Source organism: Alexandromys fortis, unplaced genomic scaffold, assembly GCF_014885135.2.
Source record: "Alexandromys fortis isolate MF-2015 unplaced genomic scaffold, M_Fortis_MF-2015_v1.1 scaffold_146, whole genome shotgun sequence".
Classification (NCBI taxonomy): Eukaryota; Metazoa; Chordata; class Mammalia; order Rodentia; family Cricetidae; genus Alexandromys; species Alexandromys fortis.
Window position 1 is genome coordinate 3,916,484 of NW_026068042.1, and position 14,621 is coordinate 3,931,104.

Here is a 14,621-nt window from a genome sequence, read left to right on the forward strand (position 1 = left end):
CAAGAGCATTATCCTATAACAGATTTATTTATTATTTATAAAGTGTTCTGCCTGCATATATGCCTGCATGCCAAAAGAGGACACCAGATCTCATTATGGATGGTTATGAGCCACCAGGTGGGTACTGGGAAATAAATTTAGGGCCTCTGGAAGAGCAACCAGGGCTCTTAACCTCTGAGCCATCTCTCCAGCCTGTATTGTTTTGTTTTGAGACAGGGTCTCAAACTAGTTCAGGTTAGCCTGGTACTTACTACATAGCCCAGGCTAGCCTCAGTCTCTTGAATGTTGGGATCTCAGAGGTGAACCACCACACTGAGGCTTTTTGTTGTTGTTTTTCAGTGCTGGGTATTGAGCCCAGGACTGTGCACATACAAGTTAAGGAAGCAGCATACCATTAAGCCACATGCCCAGTCCTTAGAGAAAGGGTCTTACATCCTTGCCCATTCTGGCCTCACACTCCCAGCAATCCTTCTGCCTAATTAGGGTTACAGACAGGAGTTACCATGTCTAGCTTTCTTTTTAATTAATTAATTTTGGTAAAGCCATGGTCACTCTCTAAAATCAATCATCAATAAAGGAGATCAATAGAGGAATGTTTCCTCTGGGGACACTGTGGATCAGAGTCCTGGGGAGACAAATGAAGGGGTTTCCCTGATTTGAGGGGCATGGATTCTGAGACTGGATCAAAGAACAGACTGTCCCCTCTCCTCACAGGACTCCACTCCAGCTGCCACACCGGAAGCACCCCCAGCAATCTCTGCGGTGGTCCAAGCCACAGACGAGGAGAAACTGGCCGTCACCAGCCAGAAGTGGACGTGTATGACAGTAGACTTGGATGCTGACAAACAGGACTTCCCACAGCCCTCGGATCTGTCTAACTTTGTAAATGAGACCAAATTCAATTCGCCCTCAGAGGGTAAGCAACTCGGTGGCCAGCCCGACCCACACCTTGCCTTGGAGAATACTGTCGCTAGGGGGCAAAGAGCCAGGAAAGATACTTGCCAGCCAGGTAACCATCACCCGTGTGACAGCCTGTACACCTCCCGTTGTATGCTAAGCTAAGGCTTGAGAGCTGCTGCCCCTTGACCACATGATGCCTGCTGAGAACCAGACTAGTCCCCTCTAACCCAGATCCTGAAACCTCACTTGCTTGTTCTTGGCTGGATGACTTCTGATACCTTCTGTAGTTTTGAAAGACACAGCTCCAAAGGAACCTCGGTCGCATAGAACTTTGACTAATAGGTCAACCCACCTATGGGTCTTTTGGTGCCATCATTGTTCCTATCCTCTACAGATTGGTCAGACAATATGGTCACACAGTTGAACCAAGCCTGGAGCCATAGGTTTTCCCCAGGCTTGCTAATGAGGACTTGATTGATTTGGGAAGATCCCAAGCACTTGTATCTCAGTGTCTTCCTTTGTGCTGTGTATTCAGTTTCTGCTTCCTCTCTGGTTGACTTGAATAATTCATGTATCTTAGGGCTGGGGTGTACTCAGTTGGTCGTGTGCACACATGAAACCCTGGGTTAACTCCCCACTGTGTAAGTACTAGGTGTAGAGGCACACACCTATCATCCCAGCAGTCTGGAAGATAGAAACAGGAGAACCAGAAGCTCACTCTCCCTTTCCCACCTTTGCCTGTCTCAACCTTTACCTGGATATCCACTCCTTTCCCTGCTTGCCTTTAATGCTTGATTTGGGGGCTCTTCGCACCATGATGAAGATGTGTGTGCATTTCTTGTTCATTACTGGGCTGTTTGTTTACTGAAGGCAACAATTCTGATTCCTTTCCATGTCCCCACACTAACTACTATGAACATCATAGGTGCTAAAGATGGGTTTGAGATAAACGCAAGGCCAGGGTACATAAACAGCTGAGCATCGGCGCAGTCAGTTTGAACTTTGCAGCAGCCATCACCCGCACGAAGTGTAGGGACCAGAGAAGCCTAATGTCCCAGAAGCAGCGAGGACATTTGGACACAAGCATCTCACTTCCCACTTGATATCATTTCCAGTTCCCTGCTGGCCCACCTCTCTTGAGTCCAAAGCTAGATTAAAAAACAAACAAATGTGAACACCAGAAAAAGCATATAGAAACAAGCTTGGGCTTGTTCTGAGAATTAAACACATTTGATCTGGGAGTGTGTGTGTTGACACGTGCTAACACAGTCACTAAACTTTCTGACAACTGTTTCTGCAAAAATCCAGCCAATAGGGAGGGCTTCGTGAGCTGACTCGGGGAGTAAAGGTGCTTGCTGTGCCGGTGTGAGACCCTGAGGTCGAACCCCAAGAATCCCTGTCAAAAGCCTGACATGTGCAATACGGGGAGCTATGGGCAGGGACAGGAGACTCTCCAGAGGCTCCGAGGCCAGCTAGCCTGCCATATTTATCTGAAGAAACGAGACAAAACAAGAAAGCCCGCCTCAGACAAGTGGAGGGCAAAGAATGGCAAGCTATGCATGCACTGTGGTGTGCAAACACCCACATTCATACATGTAGACTATTTATACACACATGCATACACACAGAGAGAGAGAATTCTGAAAATAGGCATATGATAGTTTTAACTTCGAGACAAAACTCTGAAATCTGCCTCCTTAGGAAATGACAGTAAAGATTTGGGTGTTGGAGAATCCACCCACTCACATGAAGACATTGTGGCTTTAGGGGGCATTGGCTTTGCTGTTACCACTTCTGTAACGCTCTGGATGGAGAAGCCTCTCGTTGGGTCTTCCCTCTTGTTCTCTTAGTGGCAGACGCTGATAATGGTCTTCAGAGTGAGTCAGCTCAGGGCTGCAGCTGCAGGCGAGACTTCATCCCTCAGAAGTTACCACAGGAAAAGGAAACATTGGGTTGGACGTCATAATTACTATTTGAACACACATGCACAGCCGTGGTAATTCTATAGGAGAGGAGAGGAAAGTGGGGCCTATCATTTTGCATGCAAGGCTTCATTTCCTCTGAGCTCTGTGCCAGATCCTGTAGTTCCCCACTTTAAGACAGGAAACAGAGGCTGCACACTGAGAAGGCCTGAGGTGATCTGTGCAGGCGCCTGCCTGGCTTCATCGTTATATCCTGTTTGATGAGAGGAGACCAGGCTCCCTGCCCTCGTGTGCATGGGTGTCTACATGAGCTTCTCTGCATCATGTGTTTATGGGTGCCCTTAGAGTCCAGAGGACATTTGATCTAAAGAGCTGGAGTTTCCGGTGGTTGTGAGCCATTCTGTGCAGGTGCTGGGAACTGAATCCCGTCCTCTGGGAGAGCAGTGCCTATTACCCACTGAGCCATCTCTGCAGCCCTGAACAATTGTTTTTAGACCCACAAATCTGCATAGTCACTTGGCGCCTCTACACACAACTGCTGTCTGCCTGGGTGGGCATCCAAGGCTGTCTCATGACAGAGACTGAGAAGGGGGCAGGAGAAGGTGAGCGTAGTCTCCTCATCCTCCTCCAGGGCTCTCTGTCCATCTCCCCTTAATGAAACATCGCTTGAGTTTAAAGAAAAATGTTAGGTTGAGCGACAGTAAGTCTGGCCATCATTCTTCGGAGTGTATGACCAACTGCAGGACTTCCTGTCACGCTTTGTCATGTCACCCAGGACAGTGTGGCACTTCGAGTTTCGTTTTGTTGAATCAGCAGGCACAGAGCAGTTCAGTAAGGTGGACTTAGACTTCATTCTAAGAAACGAAGACGCTTCGTCCCCCGCCCAGGGCTCTTCCCTAGTAAAAGCTCTAGCAATTAGATTCTGGCAAACGGTCCATTCCTCTTTGCTCTGTGATGCCACGGGATGAGGTCATTCTCCCAAGTGGTCCTTGGATACAAGAGGATCCTTTAAACATAACTATGGACCTCTTCAGTGTGAAGTAGCCCTATCCTTCAGTGCCTCAGCGCCCCCTGAGTTTGTGAAGACAAGTGCTACTTGGTGCTAATGGTGGAACTGTTCCCAGCCTGCCACCTGCATGTGGCCTGGAGTGAGAGGGTGCTACTTGACTTCATCTGCATGCCTGCTCTCAGGGGGTCAGAATTTAAAGCAGATGAGAAGTATCTCCTCCCTCCCTCCGTCCCTGTACTAGGAATGGTACTCAGGGCGCTGTACACTCCCGTCAAGCACTCCCACTAAAACAACATCCCCAACCCTCTTAATATTCCCCACTTTTAGACAAAAGTCTCCTTGTCCAGGCTACCTTTGAACCTAACTCGATAGCCCAGGCAGGCATTGAACCCACGTACTCTCCTTAGTAACTGTGATCACGGGACCTTAAGAGAGATCCCTAAAACCTCAAAAACGTCAGATCTATCTCAGCCCCGAAACTACCAGTAGAACTGAGGGAAAATGACTAGCTGATGAAGCAACCCCGGAGAAGTGTTGCCTGTCCTGAGGGTACTGAATACACAGAGAGGGACGGGTGCAGTACAGTTCCAAGATGTCACTGCGCTATGTCATCCTATGTGCAGCCCTTGAGAGTTAGGAAAAAAAACCATTCCCCCAAACTCCTATCCCCTCCAGTCTGAACACAATAGAAGTGCATGGGTCCCCCATTGCAGACCTGTGTGTTGTGGACACGTGGCTTCATTTCCTTGGGGCTCATTCATATTCCTAAGGGCAATAACTCCCACCAGGAGGATGCTCACAGACTGATGATAGCTGAACTGTGTCTCACTGGGGGCTGGGTCCCCCGAAACTCAGCACACCCCCTGCTGGGCCAGGTCCTTCAGTCTCCCAGGTACTCATCTCGCCTTTTGGTTTTCAGAGCTGGACTACAGAAACTCCTATGAAATCGAATACATGGAAAAGCTTGGCTCCTCCTTACCCGTGAGTTCCTCCTCTACCCTGGCCTAGCAGCTTCTGTGGGGTTTCCAGCATGTCTTGAATCACAAGCAAGAGGGTATAGGAGTTTAAACTCTTAGAGCCCGCCTCCAGTTACACAGCTTCTTCCAGCAAGGCCCTGCCTCCTAAACCTTCCAAACACCATCATTTGGGGGCCAAGTATTCAAATGCCCAAGACTATGGGGGACGTCTCATTCAGACCACCACAGGGCCTCAGTGGTGGCGCTCATTACTGGGGTCAGCATGCTGTCTTCCCCCACTCCTTTGTGAGGACTGAGAGCGTGGCTGGGTAACTCTGCATCCTCAACACTGCCGGGACAGGACACATAGCAGAGCCAGTGGGCTATTCTCACCTTAGATCTCCACAGGTCCCACTCTCCCACCCTCCTGGCCCTCTCCTGGTTCCCTCCTGCTTTCTCATCTCTTCCCGGGAGCGAGAGAAAACTGAAGGCTTGCTTGTTTCTTGTCAGTGAGTGCTCTCTTCACTTGGGTGGCAGACTCAGGCCACTGTGCCCAGCTAATGGGACGTGTGACTTTGCTTCCTGCAGCAGGAAGATGACACTCCGAAGAAGCAGGCCTTGTACCTTATGTTTGACACCTCGCAGGAGAGCCCCGTCAAGTCTCCTCCGGTCCGGATGTCGGATTCCCCAACTCCATGTTCGGGGTATGATTTCTATGATGAGAGAGTTGTGGCTTAGGCCAGAGGCCCCCAAGTTTTTGTCTACCTTCCCACTGTTATTCTGACTTCATTCCATTGCATGTCTGCAGGTAGCCTCTAACTCGGTCTGCCCACAAGGGCACAGATGCATCACTGCTATTTCTGAGGGCCCTGTGAATGAAGGTGAAGAGGCTGACTGGCAGTACCCTCTAGTAGACAGACAGACAGACAGACAGACAGACAGACACACACACACACACAGTGTTCATACTCTACTTTGTCATCTATCCAATAGGAACAATGTACTACAACATTGAAAACTTAAGTCCCATCTCCGTATCTGGTGGGAGTTACTTGGGCATCCTATGCCTCAGTTTCCCTGTGTAAAGTGAGAGGAGTAAAGTGACCTCTAAGGATTTGGGGAGATTAAAGAGGACTGTCTGTCCCCAGGGCGGTTAAGTGGCAGACATAAGGAACCTGGCTTCTAGGAGCTGATGTATGGAGAGCCGGTGTCAGAGTGCCTAGCATATGTACCGTGCACGGCAGACATTTCTTATTAACGCGGATATTAATGTTTGCCTGTGCCAGTGTCCACATTCTGAAAGGCGTAACCTTTGATTGGGAAAATATACGGCATTGCTCCATCATTTAGGTTGTCCCATCCATCCCTGGATGCTTGCTCTGTGCTGAGCAGGACTGGAAGCTCATGCTTTGGTCTCTCAGACTTACTGTGGGCCTCGCAGACCCAGCTCTGTCCAGGTGGCAGGTGTTAGGACAGTGATGCCATCTCTCCAGGAGTGGCCCCGTGTGGCAGGCACTGTGTGGAGGAATGCTTTGTATTCATGTAGCATCTGACTTTATCTTCTCAAAGGTGCCTGTCTCCATTTTCTAAAAAGGAAAAGCAGGAGTGATACCCAGCCTCCTTCCAACAGAACACACAAGTGGCTGGTCCCTGAACTCCAGAGCTCAGTCCCCTTGCCAAAGGCATCTGTATTGTGTCCTTCTCTTGTCGGTTGGCCCTTAAACATGGCTGGACCGTAGCCTGCCTCTAGGTGGATGGCTACTGAGGTCCTGGCCTTTGTCTTTCCTTGGACACAGACTTGGAAGGGACGATTTTGTGGGATGTTGAGAGCTTCCTAAGACTTCTGTGAGTCTCCAAGGAGATGATTCTAATGATTGACTTCTTTTCCTCAGGTCAAGTTTTGAGGAGACTGAAGCCCTTGTGAACGCTGCAACAAAACTCCAGCATCCTGTCACACGAGGCCTGGTCTCCAACCAGGAGCCTCTCTTGCAGGTGCCAGAGAAATCTTCCCAGAAGGAGCTGGAAGCCATGGCCTTGGGCACCCCCACAGAGGCTATTGAGATTGTAAGTGTTGCCTGAGGGGCTCTGTGGCTCCGCCCTCTGTTGAGGTCACTCCTCACCTAGTTGCGGGCCCCACTCTGACTCTGGACCACAGTGGTCAGTCAGCCTGTGAGACCCTGCATTCACAGCGAGGGAAAGGCCTTCATTTTTTTCCCATGGTGGCCGTGCAGTTCTCAGTCAACTGCTTTATTTTGCTCAGGTGTGTTTTCCATTTTTCCTCCTTGGAACTTGCCTGACAGACAAGCTGGAGCTGTGCTCAGCCTCTCTAGCCAGTATAGAAAAACAAGGATAGAGGAAGGATCGTCCATCCTTCTTTAGGGATCAGCTGTGTGTATCCTGGGTCTCAGTGATAGGCGATTTCTCTTGTTCACGGTCCAGGGCTTCAATTTCTCATCCAAACCCTCCTGAAGCCTTGTAGGACCTGGGCCCTGAGATGAGGCCTCTTTGTCGCCACTGCCTGTATGTTACGTGTGCTCTCCCTAGAGTGTGTAATATCCATGTGAGAGTCTTCCACGTGTCCTAAACAAACCAAGTTGGCTCGATTATATTTTTTTTCTTTTGCCTTCCTCCTAGCAATCTTCATGCAAGTTTGAAACTGTTCAGGTTGGTGCATTGTTCTATATTAGGCAATTTGATCTGTCTCATGCTGCATGCTGCAGACATTCTCAGAGCACCTCCTATGCCTACGGCAGTTGGACGCTGGGTTGAATACTGGAAACACCATTAGTGAACAGCTAGAGGGTCTAGATGTGAATCGATCTCGCATATATATCCTGTGGCAGACTTGGCCGTGGTTCAACCCCTGCAAAGTTGCCCTCCGGTTTGGAAGTCTTTCTAATCTACGAGGAGTTACCTTTTAGTTTGAAATCATCTTTTCACTACTAAAAAAGGCCCTTCCTCAAACTTTACTTTCTTTGATATTTATCCTTGGTGCTATTTCTTTGATGAACCTATGTTGGCATTGGAAAACCCGTCAACTAGCTTGCCCCCGACTCGTGGAGATTTTCAGATTAAAAAAAAAAAAGCAATGGTTATGCGACTTCCACTGCTCTGACTCGGAGACAAGGTGACTTTGACCAGGGGCTGAGGTGCAGCTTTTTGGGAGGAGGAGCGGGGCCTGCCGGTCTCAGTCCAAATGGCAATCTGAGTATTGGCCACTAATTGGTGTTCTCTTTAGCCGTAATGCAGCAATGCGCACTGTGTGTGTGTGGTCCTTGCTTGACATCAATATCTTTCTACTCCCCTCTATTTTCCATTTTCCTCTCCGCCGGCCTTCAGACAGCTCCGGAGGGTGCCTTTGCGTCTGCAGATGCCCTCCTCAGCAGGCTGGCCCATCCTGCCTCTCTCTGTGGTGCACTTGACTATCTGGAGCCTGACTTAGCAGAAAAGAACCCCCCAGTATTTGCTCAGAAACTTCAGGTTTGTAGCCCGTATGTGACCTTTTGGGAGTTTGTCTAAACCTCAGTAGAAAATGAACCCCCGAGCCAAATTCTGAGCCGAGGCAGAACTTAATGAGGCGGTAGTGGGAATGTCCTGTTGAAGTATTTCATCTCAGACACTGGTACATATGTGTGCTAGAGCCGGGATGCCAGAATTATACACATTGTGTGATTACGTACTGAACGGACTGTTTCTATTTCTATTGTGAAATTGGCCCCAATAGTCATTTCTCTGATGTATTGATAGCCCCACAGGCCGTGTTTATGATTTATTCACTACACCAAAGGTATCAGGTCAGGCCAAGCTGTTTAAATACATAAGACAATCCCAGATTCCCATTGAGACAACATCTGGACTCCATCTTATTTCTGGAATACAAAATACTTATCTCTATTGCGGAAATTTAACAGCTTAATTTGCGATCCCCTTGGCCTAGGAAGTGAGGCCAACCTAGAGAGACTGTTAGCAGGCCTCTTGAGAGATGCCTGGCTGTTGACAGCAAGCGCTGGTCAACGTTTAAAAGAACAAAAGGAAAGAAGTCAAAAACTGCCATAGAGTAAAAGCTGCCATCCTGTTTGGAAAATCGGTTTACATCCGACTGCATGGTTTTTCTTGACACACCTTCAAAGGGGTGGGGTTTTGTTGGTGGTGGGTTTTTCTTCCCAAAAAGGAAATGAAACCCCTGTTTCATGATCTGCTGAGGTGCTGGTTGTGAGAGAAAGCTGAGCGTATGTTTTCCCACGATCGCTGTCATATGCATTTATGTGGCACATTCATCCCTGGATGTGGAAAACCTTCTGTCTGTCTTGATGCCTTTCCCTATGGTCTGCTCACCCCCTACCCCTTGGGCAGGAGGAGTTAGAGTTTGCCATCATGCGAATAGAAGCCCTGAAGCTGGCCAGGCAGATCGCCCTGGCTTCCCGCAGCCGCCAGGACGCCAAGGTACCCGTTTGCCACTGCAGTGCACTGCTTTCTGGGAATGCTGTGTGTGCCGCGGGGTCCCAGGGCTGCTTTGCTAACCACTGGCCAGGCGGGCATTGTGGGTGTCCCATAGAGTGTGATTTCTCTATAGCTAAAAGTGTGACTCTTGCGCAAACACACCCTGAGCACGTGTGTGGGACTGAGGGAGTGCAGCCGGGCAGAGGAGAGTGGAGGAGAGAGCGGGAGAAAAGCCCCACAGAGCACAGGGAATAGGGAATAAAAAAGGCTTTGAGCGAGTTAATATTGGCAGGCTAGTTATATGTAAAACTGGTTAGTTCACCAGGACCGGAAGAGCCCTTTGTCTCTCTGTGGGATAATTTGTAACTTTCCTGTCTTCTGGAAGTTTCTAACTAACTTTACTAAGAGGCGATAAGTAGGAAGTGAGAACAAGACTTGCTCCAGACATTGAATGGTGGTCTAGACGAGGACAAAGAGACGCAGTTGACATCTCAGCCTGCGGGGCACACCCTCTCCACAGCGGCTCCTCTCTGTCACTCTGTTGCTAATACGGAATGGCAGCATGCAGAAGCAGCCTATCCCAGGAAAAGGCTTTTGATGTTTCTTCACAGAAGGGGTAGCAGGCCATTTGGTTTGCAGACCTGAACGTTCCAGCCCTTGATTTTTGCGTGGAATGTGATGTTGATAAGACATTCGGGGTCTTTCCTCTGCTTCTAGACCTAGGGTAATAATTCCTAGCAGTATGGTGATGACGTGTAGGTGGCATCTCACCCTCAAGCTGCCAGTGAGCTGTGACCTCAGCCCCACTCTGCCCACCCTGAGTTTGACCAGCCCAGTGAATTTGATGTTGGACCAGGGCAGAACCCCGCTTTGTTTGGTAGTTTGAGCCTTGAAGGAATTAGTGAATCTTGCTGAGCCTCAGTTTTCCAGTCTCTGAGATGAGGCTGGTTTGCCTGTGGTGGGGATGGTGGGGGTTTGTGGATGGTAGCCTTGCGCCTGTATGTCCAACATGCCGGTGTGCCGTTAGCAAAAGGGGCTGCTATGAGCTAGCACTTGGCTTCCGTTTCCTGTTCAGATCTTCCACAGCACTTCTGGGAGAGCAGAGCTAAGTCTGATTTAGAGTCGGGGCCGCATGTCCAGAGTTCGCCAGCCTGTGGGGGCCAGAACCGGGGTCACCAATGGACAGGCCTGTTCATCTCTATCTCGTAGAGCAGATCATTTGTGAGGCTCTCCCAACTGTGAATAGGAACAGAAATCCCAAGCACACACACATAGATCTCCCTAGCTAGAGCCCAAATTGGGTCCCCTCCTGGAGACTGGAGGTGGTAGTAGTGTGGATGTCCAGACTGGGAACAGTGGAACACAGGGCAGGGACAAGAAAGAAAGCTCAGAGGTGTCTGTGTTCTTGTTGCCAAAGTATAAACTTGAGCTGAACTGCCGCGGAAGGGAGATTTTCAGAAAGCAAGCGCAGAGGACCCTGCTCCCCACCAGCCCACAACCCAGCCCTGCCAGATTTATTTCTTGATCTTTGCAGAATAACTTTAGGATAGAGTGAATTGCCTAAAGTTTGGCTGCCATGGGGGCTGGAGAGATGGCTCAGAGGTTGGGAGCATTAACTATTCTTCCAGAGGACCCGGGGTTCAATTTCCAGCATCCACATGGCAGCTCACAACTGTTTGTAACTCCAAGATCTGACACCCTCACAGAGACACACATGCAGGCAAAACACCAATGCACATAAAATAAAAATAAATAAATTAAAAAAAAATTTGACCATTGTATGTACGGTGTATTCCTGCCCCGGAGAATATTAAAGTAGAATTGGACATATTCTGATAAGTAGTTCCGGCCAAGTACAAAACCTTCTAGAAGGAGAGTACCCTGCCTCCTACGAAGATACCAGAGATGACTTTCAGAAGCTAAGAGCCAACGTCCTGTCTCTGGCAGCCTCAGAACGTGTGTTCTGGTTTTGCTTTAGATGGCACCGCCACACGGACTGCAGGCTGAGAGGAAGAAGGCCCTCCCCACCCTGCTGTCTTTCAGAAGTGAGAGCTGGGGAAGCTCTGTCAAGGAAGAGCTGGCGCCACCTTGGGGGCAGGGACATTTCCTATAATAATATGTATCACTTTTGGAAAACACCTGGAGATCACAGAACATGGAAAATAGATGCTCTGACTGGAACCAGCCCCTGGGGGATCCGTTGACCTCACTCTGGGGATTTCCCTTGTGACCTTCTCTCCGGTGTCTGCTTGGTGGCCCCTCTCTGCCCTGGAGTCTCAGACATGGGTGATGAAATCCCATTTTCCTGACACACCTCTCTAAACCATTAATCACTCTGAGTTCGAGGCCAGCCTGGTCTACAGAGCAAGTTCCAAGTTCTCTATGTAGCCAGGGCTACACAGAGAAACCCTGTCTCAAAAAACAAAACAAAAGACACACACCCCCTCCCCCGAAAAAAAAAATTATGGATCACAAAAAAATGGAGTCACTTGGGAGGAAGGGCATAATTTCGAGGGGATGAAAATTGAGAGCATCTTTGAGGTGGATGGTGCTGGGTCAGCCCCCATAGAACTGCAGCGAGCAATCTGTGTCCTCTGCTCAGAATCAGTGAGAAACGGGGTAACGTCCCTAGGAGCTGGGGATGGTGTCGGGCCGTGGCTTGCTTTCTTTTTACTTTTTATTATTTTAAAAATATTCTTTGAGAATGTCACGCATGCATACAATGTATTTTGATCACGTTTGCCCTTCCAACACCTCCTGGATTGCCCCTTACCCCTTCTCAAAGCCATGTTCACACACACACCCTGTCCCGCTTTATAATTGAAAAAAAAAATTATTTTCACACAGTAACTCCCCCTCCCACTTTCTCAGGGCTGTGCTTTTCTTATTCTGTTTCTCCCACTTGTGTCTATTAGTCTTCCAAGGGATAAGTCTGAGTAAGCCCTCTCAATATGTAATGCAGCAGCCCTGAGTTCAATGCCCAGCAGTCCTGTCTCTGGCCTTCCAAGGTATGGGTATCCCGGGCATACTGGCAAATTTTGCATGCATGACAAACTGATTATAAGCTCTAGACCAGTTGGCCTGGATAAGGGGGCCAAGATGGAGATGGAAGATGGAAAGATGTGTTCAGGCAACTTAGGAACATGATCATCCAAACGGCAAGCTTTAGATTGGGAACAGTCCCCACATGGAGGGCGAGCCTGTGTGGGATTCCCTCAAGAGACCTGGCTTAGGTGAGCAGGTGCCTAGGTTGACAGGAGCCGGAGCAAGAGCGGGGCGTGTATTGTTGTCAAGCCGCCCAGCATCCGGTCAAGGGCAGTGAATTGTTGTCAAGGATACCAGCATCATTATTCATGGGCTTCTCATCTCATAGAAGTCACTCCTTCCTCCACCATTCGATGCTTAGTCCTAAGTTGGGACACATCCCTGGAAGGCACAAAACAGCCCCAAGAAGACTGACAGAGGAATAGTCTAGGGGCTTCAGTTTGCTCTCCTGCTTCTGAATCTGTGGTTGGAGCCTGTACTTTAGCCTGGGAGGCAGAGTCGTGACGTGATGGGCAGGCACAGCTACGTGGTATCTAGTGATGATGCCTTCCACGGAGTGGGACTGAAGTGTGGGGCCGAGTCTCCAAGTGTCTCATCTGCGCTTGCAACGCCTGCGCTTGGAAACCGCCCGCTGTCCAATTTGGATGTCCTTTTCCTGCCTGGATGGTGCTGCATGGCCCAGATACCTCCTCAAGACCTCAAGCCTTTAGCTTGGCTTTCCTGGTGCCTGACCTCACCTGTGTGGCCCTTCCTCATTGCTTCCGAAGTCTCAGACCCGAGCTTGTCTCCTGCTGCTGTGGGAACAGTGTCATGATGACGATGTCCTGCCCCCAAATCCTAAGGCAAGGACCATAGGCCTGAGTGCATGGCCCAAGAATCTGAAAAAGAGATAGTGGCCTGAGGAACTTAACAGTTTCCGGGGCTAGAGACGGCATATAGAGGGTTGAAGGTGGCAGCGAAGATCTGTGCCTTTGGAACTGGTGGCGTTTGGGCCTGCGTGAAGCAGCAGGTCTAACTGCGAGAAAAACGGCGCTGAGTATAAAAATAACTGATCTTAAAATATTAGTGAGAGACAAACCTTTACTTTCACTTGGAAACATGCATGGCTTGAAAGGAAGACCCGAGGTGTGGATCCTGAAGTTCATCATCCCACAGATAACTGGAAGAGGCGGGGGGAGTTGAGGTGGTCCCGAAACTGTTCGTTCCCTATTGTTGAAGATGCCAAGTGGTTGTGGATGAAGGGTGGCGCCTGGGGTCTGACTCCTGCACCCGTTTAGAAATCTCTGTTTATTTGTTCACCCTGTCCTTGTTTTACAAAGGACATCAGGCACGTTGACCATCTCTGATATGTCCCTTGGTCATATTTAGCTCCTGCCCTGTGTAATATGAAATTCATTTTCATTATTTCTTTTTCTCTCGCACTGCTAGGAGCTGCTTTACTCTGAGGTAGAATTGAATCTCATTTGGAAAAACCTTTAGGCCCAGCCTCTCACATCCTGCATCTGTCTGCAGAAGTTCCAGACTGAGTTTAACAGCTCCAACATCGTCTTCACTTTGAAATTTTATTTATTTTTTTCTCAGATTTTAAAAAGTGTACTTTATGGGTTTTTCACCTGCCTGATTGTATGTGCACCATGTGTATACCTAGTGCCCATAGAGGCCAGAAGAGGGTGTCAAATCCTCTGGGATTGGAATTACAAAGTGAGCCAACATACGGGTGCTGGGAATTGAACCTGAATCCTCTGGAAGTGCAGCTAGTGCTCTTGACCACTAAGCCATCTCTTCAACCCCCCTCCTAGCTCCATTTTTTTAAAGAGCACATTTAAAAGTGAAGAGAATAGGGTTTGTTTGTTTTTTTCTTTTCAAGTTCTCTGTATAATCTTGTGTTTGTGAGCTTTTCTAACTGCAATTACTGAGTGGTTGTTTTGGGCTGTGCTTTTCTGGTTACTACTGGGACGTTTCCCTCAGTGAAGCAGCCTCTTTCCAAGAACAGAGCTAAACCCTTCACGCAGAGCCTCTGCCCTGCCGCCAGGGGCTGGTAGCTTGTACTCTAGGTAGATGTCCTAGAAACAGACTTCTCTGGGACCAGAAACTGAGAAAGACATATGTGGCATCCCATCTGACATGTGAACGGAATCTCTGTTCTGGTTGACCAGGTCTGTGTGCTCCTAGCTCTGACGGCTGATCATGTGACTCACTTGACTGTGAGTCCAGGCATTTCAGGGCAGTCATGAGCAGTGAGAATCAGGTGGTCCGTGAGTGCCATTTGAGGATAGAGGATAAGCCCAAAGTCTTGAAGGTAGGCCGGGTCAGTGAGTCACTTGAGGGTTAGCTCAAGATCTCCAGGGC

General features: G+C 49.0%; 1 protein-coding gene across 1 annotated transcript in view; it reads left to right on the plus strand.

The window, feature by feature from the left end:
* Window positions 1–14,621, plus strand: part of Tacc2 (transforming acidic coiled-coil containing protein 2) — a 179,699-nt gene that overhangs the window by 149,651 nt on the left and 15,427 nt on the right. Inside the window, 4 exon segments of the mRNA XM_050165932.1 lie at window positions 715–916; window positions 4,751–4,812; window positions 5,376–5,491; window positions 6,680–6,851. Coding sequence (XP_050021889.1) covers window positions 715–916; window positions 4,751–4,812; window positions 5,376–5,491; window positions 6,680–6,851 — 552 coding nt within the window.